This window comes from Barbatula barbatula (genome assembly GCF_947034865.1).
Source record: "Barbatula barbatula genome assembly, chromosome: 22".
NCBI classification, from domain to species: domain Eukaryota; kingdom Metazoa; phylum Chordata; class Actinopteri; order Cypriniformes; family Nemacheilidae; genus Barbatula; species Barbatula barbatula.
In genome coordinates this window covers 11,145,167-11,160,289 of record NC_136785.1, presented here as the reverse complement: position 1 = coordinate 11,160,289, position 15,123 = coordinate 11,145,167, and the positions used below count along the sequence as shown (strand labels likewise).

At 39.5% G+C, this 15,123-nt stretch overlaps 2 protein-coding genes across 6 annotated transcripts; both read left to right on the top strand.

Moving 5' to 3' along the window:
* Positions 1–400: 400 nt before the first annotated feature.
* crcp (calcitonin gene-related peptide-receptor component protein) lies at positions 401–3,513 on the top strand. Its single transcript, XM_079487279.1, has 6 exons — positions 401–439; positions 1,260–1,296; positions 1,420–1,518; positions 1,661–1,755; positions 2,166–2,223; positions 2,821–3,513. Exons 1-6 carry the CDS (start codon positions 432–434, stop codon positions 2,947–2,949), a joined length of 426 nt encoding a protein of 141 aa, XP_079343405.1. The 5' UTR covers positions 401–431; the 3' UTR covers positions 2,950–3,513.
* Positions 3,514–3,563: 50 nt separating this feature from the next.
* Positions 3,564–14,316, top strand: tpst1l (tyrosylprotein sulfotransferase 1, like). Of its 5 annotated transcripts, none has more exons than XM_079486832.1 (4): positions 3,564–3,693; positions 4,748–4,823; positions 5,649–6,723; positions 13,463–14,316. In XM_079486832.1, exons 3-4 carry the CDS (start codon positions 5,897–5,899, stop codon positions 13,674–13,676), a joined length of 1,041 nt encoding a protein of 346 aa, XP_079342958.1. In that variant the 5' UTR covers positions 3,564–3,693; positions 4,748–4,823; positions 5,649–5,896; the 3' UTR covers positions 13,677–14,316. The 5 variants fall into 5 exon arrangements, with proteins under 5 accessions (XP_079342958.1, XP_079342957.1, XP_079342959.1 ...); XM_079486833.1 differs by lacking the exon at positions 4,748–4,823 and adding an exon at positions 9,431–9,515 and having other exon boundaries at positions 3,653–3,910; positions 13,463–14,094; XM_079486830.1 differs by having other exon boundaries at positions 3,681–3,910.
* Positions 14,317–15,123: the final 807 nt, after the last annotated feature.

The window sequence follows — 15,123 nt, the reverse complement described above, 5'->3', positions numbered from 1 at the left end:
CACCGCCCCCCAATACGGAAGCTTTACACTTTGAACGCTAGATGGCGATATTCGATGTGACATTACATGTTACATAGCTTTATTATTAACAATATTGCAACAAAATATTATCATCTTAAATGTAAAGCTACATCCACCTTATGTAGCATAGAACTTTACAGATTAACGCCATTTACATGTTCAGTCAAGGTTTACATACATTTTAATTGATGGACAGATGCAGCATCAAACAACTACGAGTCGAAAACTCTTTAGTTAAACCTGGTTCAACTAGGTTTTACTAAATATATATAAACTTATATATATATATATATTTAATAACAATGTAATCGCATTTGCTCCCTCTAACGTGAAACTGGGTAGGAACGTTAACAAAAAGTTCCGTTTTCTCGTCGGTGGTTGTTAGTGGACGAACCCTCAAGGCGAGCAGGATGGAAGTGTAAGAAACATCATTTGCTTTTTGTGTTTGAAAAGACACAGGAATGAAATAATTATTATGTTATGTCATTCTATAAAATGTTAAGATAGCTACGTGGTTAGAAAACATGTTCTGAATTATAATGACAATTAACGTTTGCAGCTTACGTGAATGTTGAACAGTGTGATAAGTTACGTTACGCTGTATCTGATCATTTGTTCCCCTTTTATATCTGTCCTCTGTGGATGATAAAGTGTATGAAAGAAGAAATAAACAAGGAGAAAACTATGCAACGTTACAAAATAATTGCGTATTTAAATATGTTAAATTGGATATAAGCTGAAATACAACAAACAATCACAACAATTGAGAGAGAAATGTCTGCAGTAAGAGGGGTGTTCATGAAAGTGTGCCCATTACATGTTTTACAATTTCTAGTGACCTAAATTATGTAACGTTAAATTTAATAGATGAACGAAAGGCGGTCATCATTTCTTACAGACGATGCAGCATCCCTAGATAATGCATCAGAAATGAGTAATTTTCTTCGATTAAAATGATGATTGTCTGCCAAAATTATGTATAGTAATCTGCAGAAGACACTTTTTATATTACATTTTTGTAACAAAGGGCGTTTTGTGATCCCTACATGCCCAAAAAGCAACAATCACAGGATATTGTGAAATTAGATGATTTTATGTTGACAGCATGCAGCTACATATAACAAATCCCAAGACACTGAAAGAGTACTAGTACATTCTAAAGAAAGATCATGTCCAAGTAAACCAGTCAACCTCCATTCACCATCAATTAATCTTTTTTATTCAAATTTGTTTTGCAGAAAAGATGCCAATGCCGCTATGCTAAGCAATTATGAGGTAAGTATGCATTTGTTTGTGTTTTAGAAATGCTTGTTTTATGTATGAAGTGTGTGTTGTGGGATTATAGACATGGATGATGTGATGTGTTCATGGCCTCACTCACAATTTCCACTCTACTAGGTCTATCAGCTGCTGTCAGATTTGAAAGAGAAACGAAAGGAAGTTGTCAAAAATAAGCACAGCACCGGGCAGCAGAATCTCAACACCATCATGTATGAGGTGTGTGTCTTGAATAAATGAGTGGTGTGTGAATTAATGTTTATATCTTTCCACACTGCAGTTGCTCATTGTTTTAATTATAATCTTCAAAAAGGATTACTTACTTATGCTTTTTATTGTCCTGATGTACCTGCCTCAATAGACACTGAAGTACCTCTCCAAGACACCATGTGTCCGTCAGAGACCAGAGATGGTGAAAGACTTCCTTACTGCAATGCTGCCTCATAAGCTCACCAAGTGAGTTCCAAAAAAACTGTTGTATTAACAAGCTGTGGAATGAAAATAACTAAGGGACGGTTTCTTGGACAGGGTTTAAGACCTATTAGTCCTATTTTCAAATAAAGGTTAGAGCTTTCAAAACTGAAAATAGCTTGCAGTGACATATTTTAAAATAGATAAGTTCCCTTTGTTTTGTCTCAAAATGCACACAAGTAAAGCTTTTTTGTAAGGCATGATTGTTAAAACCCTATTTTAACCAAGGCCTAGTCCTGGTTTAATCTAATCCCTGTGCGGGATACCGCTCCTAAATGCAATATGTAACAACTATGTATAACAACCTGGTTTTCTGTTGTGAAGCAAGTTTGCACTTGCAGTCAATTTTAAGCCACTGACAGAAGTAGCTGTTTGTTTTCTTTTCCTGTTTAAAGAGCCGAGAAGTTGCAGCTTCTTAACCACAGACCTCAGACTGCTGTCGAAATCCAACTGGTGAGACTCCTGTCAACTCCTTTGTGCCATCAATACTTATCTAATCTTGCATTTGCATATATTTTTATATCTCCTTTCCTTGTTTACCTTTACATGCTCTTTTCTTGTCATGTTTAGAATGCAAACAACGTATTTAAATATGCAAGGAAAGGAGATGAAAGGTCAAGCATGATAAATCAAACAAACCAAAAATAAAACAACATGACCAAAGCAATTTACAAGCTGTTGTCCCTTGAAAATTATTTTACATGCATAAAAAACTGATAAATAGATAATCCACTTTAATATAAAACTGCATTGGATACATTCCAGAGAGTATTATATAACAGAAAGCTGAAGAAGCAGCATTTTTATATTGCAAGTAAAAAATGCATTAAACATTTTTTTTAAATGAAATATGTGGGGCAGTAGAACAGATATTACACATTAAAAACAGATTTGGAATATTGTGTTATTTTGCAAAGCAAACCATAATTTACAGCTTAAGAAAGCATACAAAAACTGTTTAACAGTTGGTTGCCAGTCCAAGAAATAAAACCTATGTTTATGTTCAATAAAGCAGGATCTGAGAGAATTGATCATATTTTCCTCTTACAGATGGTAGAGGAGAGTGAGGAAAGACTTACAGAAGAACAGATTGATGAACTCATACAGAAAGTCACAGACATCCTACCTGGTGACCCACAAAAAGAAGACAATGCATCTGCTGACCCTGAGATGGAGTAACTGGACTGCGGAAGAAGTCTACTGTTGATATTCGTTATGTTAATGAATGTATGTCAGCCAGAAGTTATATCTAAGAAAAAAGTTTTGTATCATGTTTACAAATACCCTGTTAACAAGTTATATGTTTAAATGATTAAATCGTTGTAGTAAATAAATGCTTTTTGTCGTTTTATATTTATTGAAACTAAGCATTTAAAGAGTTTAATTTGAGATGTACTGGCAACCTGTTGAACGTTGTTGTATTGCTTCTCTTCAATTTGACCAATAATTATGTTGCATAATGAGTGAGTGGTCAAGCAAGTATAAATAAACGTGTGAAAGCAATTTAAATTTATTATACCCATCTATAATTTCTCAGACTGTCATGACCGGCTTTTATTGAGCTTTTTTTTTTAAATGTTTAACAGTGCTTTTTGTTTGTGTGTTATTTGTCGTACTCGATTCATGTTGAAGCCTACACATCTTTTTTTAAGTCCAAACCAGGAACTGTCGTTTTATGTTCTAATAATTTTCATAACTGCTCATTTGCATAGCTTTGGAGAAAGCTTTGTATTCTGTGATGCGATAATGTCACGATTCTCTCGAGATAAATTGAGACTAGTCTATTCAAACACACGTACAGATTTGTGACAGCGTGCCACGTCATCAAGGCAAGTTCGATGAGCCAATCAGCATTTCCAAAACTGAAACGGACGTTTGCTGTGACCAATGAGATTTGCGCAATCCTTTTCAGCGCTAACCGCGGTATGTAGTTCACATCTGATATTTTCCGTGATTTACGCACGAACTGAGCTTTCATCAAAAACGTGTTCGCGTATTACGATGCTCGTATTGAAAGTCGGGGTTTCGGGGCTCGTTTAGATCTTCAGACCAGATCTCTACGTCTGCATTTCATCGCACAGTCGTGGCTTTGGAGAATGTAACGTTAACGTAAGGTTGGAGAAGTCGCACTTTCTTTGTGGTAAGGGACGTTTGTAACGTTATTTGGCATTTTGCTTTCTGAACCGTTCAAACGAACATCAATTGTATGTGTTTTAACACGGGTTTTATAAACATTGCGTTTCCCTGTTGCATACTGCAAGTCGTGATGCAAAAACTCGTGTAGCCTGGCCATTTTAAACTTGTCTGTTTTACACCGCCAGTGTATGCAGTTGTACATTGAACCTTTAATTGATGAGGTTATGACCTTTTCTTTAATCGCTATTATACGCGTACATGGTTATCGAACCCCGCCACACATTCAAGGTTTCCAGTATCAGGAAACGTATATGCATTATACGGTTCAAGAATCAGCTTTATGAATGCCGTGACGTAGCTCGCTCGACTTGTTGCGTTAACCAGTACGTGCACGTGATTGTGCGTTACAAATTAAGCAGAAATTGTTTACGGACCAATCGAGCTTGCACACACCAGCACGGCTTTTTGTATTACGTAGTTCTTATTCTATTAAGTATTTGTTTAGGTTGTATCACGTGATTAAAATATATCCGCTATCTGCTGCCTAAACACATGACATCATCCCAACTTGTCATAGGAACGTGCCAACGATGCTTCGAAACGCCACTGGTGTAACTTCTAGGACACGATTTCTGATTTGTCTGAACACGAAATAATTACTCAAAATAACCACAATTACCTGCATTTTGTTTAACTTCGGTGAATTATTTGCTTGAGTGAATATGTTTTGTTATGCGTTAAAGAAAGGTGTGATCACGCACAGTAGGTGTGAACTGGCTTTTCACGAGAATCGCAACCACAGACGCAGCCCATAACAGGATGTGCGTTTTGGTGTTTACAGGTGCAGTAGCTCATGCGCACTTGTTTTGCCAAAAATGCACGGTCTGAGTGCGTGAAAAGGTGCTGTAAAAACAGAGGTAGGAAGTGGGATTTACATCCGTGTCTGCAAATCACATGCAAAAAGCTAAGCTGTGAAACGGTATCGTGCTCATGCATAGAAAAGGGAAGTGATAACACCGTTACGATCGTTCAAGATAAACAGAGAGGCATGTGACATGTTCTTACACAAAACTTACACAAGTTTTTGTATACACAGCAGGATGAAACTCAAATTATTAAGCAGTCTAATTAGCACAGTAATTAACCTGTAATTGTATCGGATGACGTTTTATATAATGCAACCCTTTTTGGCAAAAAGGTCACTAGAATAGACAGCTATTCAACAAAACATTTCTTGCGTATTTATGGGTTTTGATGCGACACATCAGCCAGGGGACAAAAATGCATTGTACTGTACATGCATCCTATATAAGTTCACCTGCTCAGATGTGTAAAATGGAGGGTAAAAAATGTGTATCATTTCAATCTTGTTTTCATGCAAACACAGGGAAAACATCCTTACTGAAGTTGTCATAATTCATTGAATTCTTGAATATGCAATTGCATGAACCTGGACCTTTAATTATAGTTACATAGATACATCATTATTGATTGTAAGTACATAGAGATCTCAATTGACGTGTGAGGAGCGCATGCTTTTGTTGCAGCAGCAGAGCTTTTTGCACATGGTTTCTCTTAACGCATATTAAAACGCACATCAGACTACCACAGTTCTCCACCCTGCCCTCAGGCTTATCCTAAATTGCAAAATAATTTCTTGATTCACATCGTTCACACTTTCAACTCTCAATCACTTTACATTTTGACCGTTTCAAACTGAATGTGTTTTCTTCTCTTTACAGGCACAATGGTGCTAGCAAAGAGCATAAGGCTTGAATTTCCAAGCCTGAATTTATTAACGCCCCAAGAAAGACCCTGAAGGACTGCTGCCTGGAATTTTTTTCTTCACCCCTTCTCTTTTTTTTTAACTAAACTGCTTTTCCCGCATACTTTTACCCTGGCCCTCTCTGGAAAGCATCTTATCTTACCTCTTTTTGTCATCACAGGTATACCAAAACTGTAAACGCACACTCTCCAAACTCTATTAATCATGAGAAAACAAACTTGCAACATTCTTTTCATCTGTGTGATTATCAGCTCCATCACTATATTTTATCTCGGCATTAGCACTATAGAATGTCCAAATTCCCGCTCGCGTACCGCACAGAATGTGTGGCCGTCGAGTCTGCATGGGGGCAAAAACCTCAGCGGCCTCACTGAGGAGTACAACGAGGAAACCCCTCTCATTTTTGTGGGTGGAGTCCCTCGTAGCGGCACCACTCTAATGCGAGCCTTGTTGAATGCCCATCCTCTCGTACGTTGCGGAGAGGAGACCCGCGTCATCCCCCGACTATTGGCCATGCAGGCCACCTGGAGTCACTCCGCACGCGAGCGGATACGACTTGATGAGGCTGGTGTTACGGATGAGGTACTGGATTCGGCTGTACGTGCCTTCCTGTTGGAGATCATAGTGGGGCATGGGGAACCAGCCCAGAGGCTCTGCAATAAGGATCCGTTCGCTTTGAAGTCCCTGTCCTACCTCTCCAAGCTCTTTCCAAGAGCGAAGTTCATCCTCATGCTCCGAGACGGCAGAGCTACCGTGCACTCTATGATTTCCCACAAGGTGACTATTACTGGATTTGACTTGACCAGTTACAAAGACTGTCTGGTGAAGTGGAACAGAGCGGTGGAGGTGATGTACGACCAGTGTCTGGCTGCGGCACATGGGAACTGTCTTCCGGTGCACTATGAGCAGTTGGTGCTGTACCCTGAGAGGGTGACGCGCCAGCTCCTTCAGTTCCTGGATCTACCGTGGGACTCCACGGTGCTACACCACGAACAGCTTCTTGGGAAAGCGGGTGGAGTTTCAATGTCAAAGTGAGTGGTGGTTATTTTTGCTTTATGTAAAATGTGCAAATGTCATTCCTAAAGTGCATCTCTTCAATCTGCAAATGATGTGTACACATTATAGGCGTTTAGGATCACCTGATTTAAATGTATTTTGTGATCTTTTAATCATTCGATCTAAAATAATTTTCTTTTATATTTGAAATGATTTTTGTAGACAAAAATATACTTGTGGAAACAATAACCTTTATCAATAAAAAGCTAAACTTTTATTTAATAACAAATATTCAGATAATTTGGACTAAATGAGAATTAGTGCGAACAAAAAAAGCTCAGCATGGATGGGAGTTACTTCAGTACTGTTTAAAAAGCATATAAGGCTGTAAGAAACAAAATTATAAAATGTAAATTTGGCAGATTCAAGGCAATGGTAGCTACTTCGAAGACACGAGTATATAAAAGCTTTGATTTCTTTAGTCACAACATGATTCTCATCATCACATTGTTTTGATTTGTTTATTTATTGTTGTACCTTCATGACTCTACTATGATGAGTCAACTATTCTGCACTATAATAATAATAATAATGGCTTAACAGACCGCTGTTATGTATTCAGACGGTTTTGTTCAACATTATCTAACCCAGCTGGTTTGTTTATACTTCATACCTCATACACCTACAGCTTTTCCAGATTATTTCGGTTTCAGATGCAGTTGTATATTAGCGTTCTCTTCCTGTTTAACAAATTTATTGAGATATTTTTTTGTCAGCCTCATGATAAGCAGTTTCTTATATCATTTAGTTACACCGTGTCTACACCAGATGCGATGCGACCAGAGCCGTTGAAAAACAGAGTTGCAATACATTTTGATCTCACCACCGCATTGTCACGTGGTTCATGGAGCTCTCAATAGTTCCAAACTGTCAGTCTGTTTGAATGGCTTTAAGCGGGAGAAATGTTGTAAGCAGCTGTCTTTGCAATAAATGTCACTAAATACCAACACAATATATGCACTGATTAAATTTATAATAACGTTTTGTGTTATAGAGACAGTATTAAACAGTATTGTGTGCTTAATTTGACTAAGAAGAATGCATTATGTCCAAAACATAGTAGGGCTGAGTGATTAATCGAATCGCAATTGCTAATCGCAAGGTGTGCGATGTGAAAATTATGAAACACCAATTGAATGAGAGCACCTCTATTAGGCCCAATCAGCAATGTCCTAGTGTAAACATCCGTCATTACAAAAATGTCTCCGGTTACGGTTGTAACCTCGATCAAGACGCCACTTAGTCTCGACAGCATATCATCAGAATCTTTCGAGTGAGCATTATAGCACATCATTCTGTATCAAAGGGAGCAAACAAACATAGCGGTAGAGACAGTGTTCGATTATGCCATCTTCAGAGTCCAAGCTTAGACTGCTTTTATCCTAGTGCATTTTTCCTTTAGACATGCTTTACTCTTGCTATGGTTACACCTGGCATTTACACTTCCCCAGAGTTTTCAACCCCTGAAAACTGAGACTTTTGGAAACGAAGCAGACATGATGTTTTATTAACAAGGTTCGGGAGGAGCACGTGCAGATAATTAACTCTGCTGGCTTTCGGTAAAAAATAGCAGCAATCATCCTAACAGTTAGGACCTAACAGCTTATAATTAGTCAAGCCACCCACCTCGATTGTCTCGGATGTTTCGCAACATTGTTGCTCATAGATGCACACCCAAATACTGCAGCTTGTTTGCTTTACACTGTTTTTTTTGCATTTTGATAAAACTATTCCTAAATGAGAACTAAGTTCTAAGAAGGATTTCATTTGCACTGGGCGGGCGTAAGGTATTTAAGGGATCCTATGGAGTTTAAAATCGCTGCAGCCAGGCAGCATGCCCCAGGCCCAACTTTTCCACACTTTTTCTTCCCCGCAGATTTGGGAAGTGATTCTGTATATCCTATGGTTTACGTTTTTGCTGGTCACCTCGTTCTTTCCCATTTGCAATTGCTGTTGGCATGTTAGCTCGCTGATAACGGGACTTGAGTGTTCAGATGCCAGCATCTGTAAACATGCACTGCATCTGGAAACTATTCACAGCGCTTCACTTTTTCCACATTTTATCATGTAACAGCCTTATTCCAAAACTTTTGCTCAATACATTTACATTTAGTCATTTTGCAGACGCTTTTATCCAAAGCGACTTACAAAGAGTTCTGGGAAGAAATAAGCAACATGTCATACAAAGAGCAATAGGTGCTAATACAAAGTTACTAGTTTCAATAAAAGCTTGACCACTAGCTGTTGAGAGAAGAGAGAGGGTTAGTGTAGGTTTTTTGTTTTTCATTTGTCTGTCGTCTGTCAAGTATTCGCCGAAGAGATGAGTTTTAAGTCGTTTTTTGAAGGTTGTGAGAGATGTGGTTGACCGGACCACATTAGGAAGAATGTTCCACCAGGAAGGAGTTGTGAAGGAGAATGAGCGGGAAAGGGATTTAGTGCCCTTATGAGAAGGCATTCAGGTTTGCTGAATGCAGGGTTCCTGATGATGTGTAGTAGGGTGTGAAAGTATGCCGGCGCAGATCCAGTGATAGTCCTGTATGCAAATATCAGTGACTTGAATCTGAACCGGTAGCCAGTGGAGGGCGATAAAAAGGGGTGTCACACGAGCACTTTTGGGCTGTTGGAAGATAAGGCGTGCTGCTGCGTTTTTAACCAGCTGAAGTGGTTTGATTGCCTTTGCAGGAAGACCAGCAAAGAGAGCATTGCAGTAGTCCAACCTTGAGATTACCAGGGCCTGGAAAAGGAGTTGTGCCGCATGCTCCGTGAGGTAGGTTCTAACCTTGTGAATGTTAAATAAGGAATATCGGCATTATCGCCTTGTCTTTGCAATGTGATCATTGAATGACAGCTGTTCATCAAATATGACTCTGAGGTTCCTCGCTGATTCGGAGGGAGTGATAGTGGAATTGCCAAGCTGGATGGTGAGATCGAGTTGGACCAATACTTTGTTGAAGCACCTTTTACACCAATTACAGCCTCAAGTCTTTTTGAGTATGATGCTACAAGCTTGTCACACCTATTTTTGGGCAGTTTCTCCCCTTTGTCTTTGCAAGATCTCTCAAGCTCCATGAGGTTGGATGGGGAGCATCGATGCACAGCCATTTTCAAATCTCTCCAGAGATGTTCAATCGAGTTAAAGTCTGGGCTCCGCTGGGCCACTCAAGGACATTCACAGTTGTCCTGTAGCCACTCCTTTGTTATCTTGGCTGTGTGCTTAGGGTCATTGTCCTGTTGGAAGATGAACCTTCGCCCCAGTCTGAGGTTTGGAGCGCTCTGTCTCTACATTGCTGCATTCATCTTTCCCTCAATCCTGACTAGTCTCCCAGTTCCTGCCGCTGAAAAACATCTCCACAGCATGATGCTGCAACCACCATGCTTCACTGTAGGTGATGAGTGGTGCCTGGTTTCCTCCAGACATGACACTTGCCATTCAGGCCAAAGAGTTCAATCTTTGTTTCATCAGACCAGAGACATTTTTTTCTCATGGTCGAAGATTCCTTCAGGTGCCTTTTGGCAAACTCCAGGCAGGCTGTCATGTGCCTTTTACTGAGGAGTGGCTACTCTGCCATACAGGCCTGATTAGTGGAGTGCTGCAGAGATGGTTGTTCTTCTCTCTCCACAGAGATATGCTGGAGCTCTGTCAGAGTGACCATTGGGTTGAGGAATATGATTAATTGAATCCATTTTGGAATAAGGCTGTAACATGACAAAATGTGGAAAAGTGAAGCGCTGTGAATTCTTTCCGGATGCACTGTATGCTTGTTCACCGTATTTTGACCCAATTCAATAACGGTACGCCAATGCCACTACATAAACATTTCAATGGCTGTACACTCATCTTCTGCAAAGTGAAACCATCATCATAGGGCCCATCACCGCAACCTTCCCAGCACAATGCTGGCCCACACCACCACAAGCCCCCTCAGGAGACCGAGCACACCTCTGCCAGCGGCACAGACCTATCGTTAGCACTTCCCTTCCTCCTTTAATCCCCTGCCCATGGCCTGCTGCCCCTCCGTCGATCTCCAGCGTGAGCCTGCCTTGTTTGCGACGCAGGCCCTGGCTGCTTCCCCTGCAGACCTTCAATTTGCCCTTGTCCAAGGAGCCAACCCAAGCGTGAGGCTTTCTCTGTTCTTGGCTCCAGTGGCCACCTCCCTTCCTCCTCTCTCTTCCTCAGGCCCGCCCTCCCTGAACTAACCACCATTTCCAGCTTCAACCCAGAAAGTCCACCCAACCATCTCAGACTTTCTGTTGTAAACACTACATCCAAATCTTCAACCTACAGTCTCCCATCCAACTTTTCCAGCCTACCCGCATATCCAATGCCTACATGTTAAGATTCTCGACACTCTCCACCACTTCGAGCTTCATACCAAATATCCACACAGGCAATTCAGACCTTTCCATTTTAGATACCAAAACGATCTCTTATTCCATCAAGCACAGCATGACCGATCAAACAGAAAGAGGAGACTACATCTACGTCTTCAACCCACAGTATCCCATCCAACCATAGCAAACCTTCTCTGCTTACTCGCATCTCCAGCGGCTACAAGTTCACTTCAACACAGCCTCCATTATTTGCTTATGGTGGATAAAATCTTGAAAAAGGATATATGAGCCCGCCAAATCGCAGAGACGCCGATTCGCACAGGACTAATATTATCACACAACCTCAGTATATGTCAAAACATTGTAACGTTAGGTAACTTGCGGGTCAATTTTTACTTTACAAATTACAGACATGGCCGATTTGCACAGGATTAAGTTTACAGACGACCTCTGAAATTATTACTAATGATTTGAGGTTCCCAGGTGATACTTATCCCATGCGAACAGGGCCTAGTTCTAACTCGGATATTTGGAAATTTGTTTCTGCCTTCTGTTACACAGGATATTGATACAACTGTGCTGAATTGACACTTATCTTTAAAAGAACTGAAAGGAATCCAAGTAATAGTTATTTTTTCTGATTTTAATTACTCACCCGATGTCACACTGTCACGCTTCACACCTGTTTCTCTTCCAATTGTTTATGAATGCTTGAAACCCACGCTATGGAAAATCTTGCGATGCCTATCAGTGATTTCCGAGTAGGATCACGCGACGAGAGTTTCAAAGTCGAAATATCATCACATAGACAGGATCGTAGTTTTCCTTCCTAGACCAATATCTGATAAATTATTTGTGTTAATGCTAAAATGTGTGGTGGCCATGATTATGTCCATGGGAGCTGCGGCCACCCCTTAGCTCCGCCACTGTGGACATGGTGACATTGCAGCAACACGAGAGATAATCAAGAGCCGTATGCTTTTGAATAGCTCACTCAGTACTGCGATGTTATCTGTCGATCGTTCTGTGTGGCTCCTGATGAAATTGAACAAGCTTAATAACATGGATTACCTCATCTAACTTTATCCACACTAAGACGTCCTTGCTTTTCCTCGCCATCATGTACATTTTGTGTAAAGAGGTCCAAGTCAAGTCCAAAGAGGTCCAAGTCCAACTGAGAAAGTCAAGACTGGCAGAAAAAACAATCCTCTTCAAGACCACATACTTTATTTGTAATGATCAAAAAGTGGATCAAATTGGGTCATTTTATTTACTTTGGTGAAATTGCAATACCTAAAGTCAGATAAAACCGAAGTGCAACTTCAGATTTTGGGCGGCCAATGGAAAATTGTCCCATTCTCAGCTTGTTGACTTTTCCGCATTGAGTCAACCACTTTTGCAACCATAAATTAATGTTGACATTTTTTTGAAGTTTCAACAAACTATGCTTATTTGTTTTAGTTGGGCTCTTGATTCTAGTGTTTAAACGTTTTCATTGTCTGTTATAACAGTGTGCTAAAATACAATTGTTGAGGCACTGAAAACTAAGATCCATTGGGCTCAGGTGATGATGATTGTAGTCTTCGTGCAGTTAGCTAAATATTGCTCATGAGTGCATTGTGTTATTGATTAATGTGTATTGTGTGATAATACAGTGTGAGATTAAAGAAGTGGTGTGGCTTATTCAGACATCAAAACTCACTGTATGAAACTTAACAACAGAGACCGTAAACAATCATAGTACAAAACTTATTAATGATTCCCAGCATGCATTGCAGTGCATATGTTTATCTGAATTAGTTTGATGATTGTCACCATTGTTGAGGTTTGTATGATGAGAGAACTTACAATTTAAAACTTTCATTTGCCACAGTATCTTCGCATGTGAACCAGAACACTCACATCAGTGTTCGGTTCAGTATTAAGACATAAAAATGTACAAGTAATTTATCAAAAAATAAACAAAGATTGCAGGTAAATTGACCACAAAGACACAGAATTTTATTACAGGGAGACTGTAGAGCAGTCTTCATAGAAAATCATTTAACCACACATACAGACACACAGAAAAGCCATTTTATGTAGTAAAACAATATATCTTTTTTTAAAACACCCTATTATTATCTACTCCGTGACACGGGTTGCTTCCACATTCCATTGTTCAAACAGACATCTATGTGAGTGTTGCAACTGTTTTTCAATGTGACGCGACAAAAGACAGTAGAATGCATTGGACCTCATTATAATTTTAAATGTTGTCCAAACTGGATGTAGACACAGTTGTTAGTCTTAAAATGTTTTGTATAGTTCTAATTAAAGTGTATCTTGTTAGTGTTCTTATTTACATTTTTTCTTTATCTTGTATTCCTGTTTCTCTTCCAGGGTGGAACCGTCAACCGACCAAGTAGTCAAACCTGTGAATACAGAGGCCCTTGTTAAATGGGTTGGCAAGATTCCTGCTGATGTGGTGACTGATATGGCCAACCTCGCCCCAATGCTAAGTCGATTGGGTTATGACCCTCTAGCCAACCCCCCAAACTACAGCAAGCCTGAGTTTCTATTCCTAAACAATACAAAATTTGTGAGGTCAAACTAGAACTGAAGCAAAATATATACGTTCTTTCTGTGGATGAAAAGACTTAAAGCAATAAAACAAAAGTACACAAAGACTTGAATTAACAGGACATTCACTTTCATCATGGCAATTTGCCAGAAAAGGAAGACCTGTTGAAAAGAAATACTAATTATGGACAATTGTTGCTGGTGTTTGTCAGTGTTAATGAGCTAGCGGCAACAGGTTAAAAACTTGATGTTTACTTGGAAATAAACCTGAAAATGTATTACAAAGTTGTTTTGTGATGTGTTTGATGCTTGGTCTGTTACTAGTGACTGTTTCCTTTGTTTTTGCATGTGTTAATACATGTGTCATTTGTTTACCGTACAGGAAACTTTTTAAAGAGGAGTTTCATAGTTGCACAAAATAAATACTTATTGTTATTTCTTATGTTTTAGTCTAATGATCCAGTTTCTGTGTAGGTGTTTTATTTTTAACCTGGGCTGATTGACACATTTAGTCCTAATATGAAGAACTTCCAACTAATTGAATGCAACAAATATTAAATGTTTGTTATTTTAAAGAAAATAGCTTTTTGTTTAAATTAATGTGACAATTAGAAAGATTGTTATATAATTACGGGCGATGAAGCCTGCTTTGTTTAATTAAACGAAAGTTAACCAAAACAATTTGACCCCGACGTGATTTGAACACGCAACCTTCTGATCTGGAGTCAGACGCGCTACCGTTGCGCCACGAGGTCTTTCCTGGAATTGATGTTGTTTTCTTTGCTATTCATTGAGTCGTGCACCTTGATAATAACAAGATAGTTGACATAACGTTAACTTGTTAATTGTGTGTCATACAGATTTTCCATTGATTAATACTTATAATATTCCAATTTCATATTTATATGTAATATATATTATGACAGATATTACCGGCGGGAGGTGTCGTGGTTCCCTGGTGGTCTAGTGGTTAGGATTCGGCGCTCTCACCGCCGCGGCCCGGGTTCGATTCCCGGTCAGGGAACGGTCCTTTTATGATGAATGACAAACATTGGCACTGCAACATCTAGATAGTAGCAAGACACAACCGGTTTTACGAGGTTTTACGAAACCCACTATTATCATTTTAATTGAGCCAGATGAAAAAAGCATTTTCCAAATGTGAGATGATTTAGTTCCCAACCCTTTTTACCAACGGACATAAGTGAAACCCCTTGGGGCTTGATGGGGCCAACTATTGGATTGTTTGGGTTTTGATGGGCAGTGGAAGTCCGATGCCCCTTAATGTGTAATGTGTTTTAAAACATTATTTAGTACCCCACCCTAATGAACAATGGACGTGTGTGAAACCCCTTAAGGGTTAATGAAACCCCTTATAAGATTTTTATGCACAGTGCTTTTATTTTGCATTAAAATGTGTGTAACCCATCCAGTCGAGCTTGAGGCAGTTTCAGTAAACGCCCAGTTCTGCTCTATATAAA

Coding starts and splice junctions, on each gene's coding strand:
- crcp (XM_079487279.1), top strand. Junction 1,297..1,419: donor CTATGCTAAGCAATTATGAG/GTAAGTATGCAT, acceptor CCACTCTACTAG/GTCTATCAGCTGCTGTCAGA. Junction 2,224..2,820: donor CTGCTGTCGAAATCCAACTG/GTGAGACTCCTG, acceptor TTCCTCTTACAG/ATGGTAGAGGAGAGTGAGGA.
- tpst1l (XM_079486831.1), top strand. CDS start 5,897: ATGAGAAAACAAACTTGCAACATTCTTTTCATCTGTGTGATTATCAGC. Junction 6,724..13,462: donor GGTGGAGTTTCAATGTCAAA/GTGAGTGGTGGT, acceptor TTTCTCTTCCAG/GGTGGAACCGTCAACCGACC.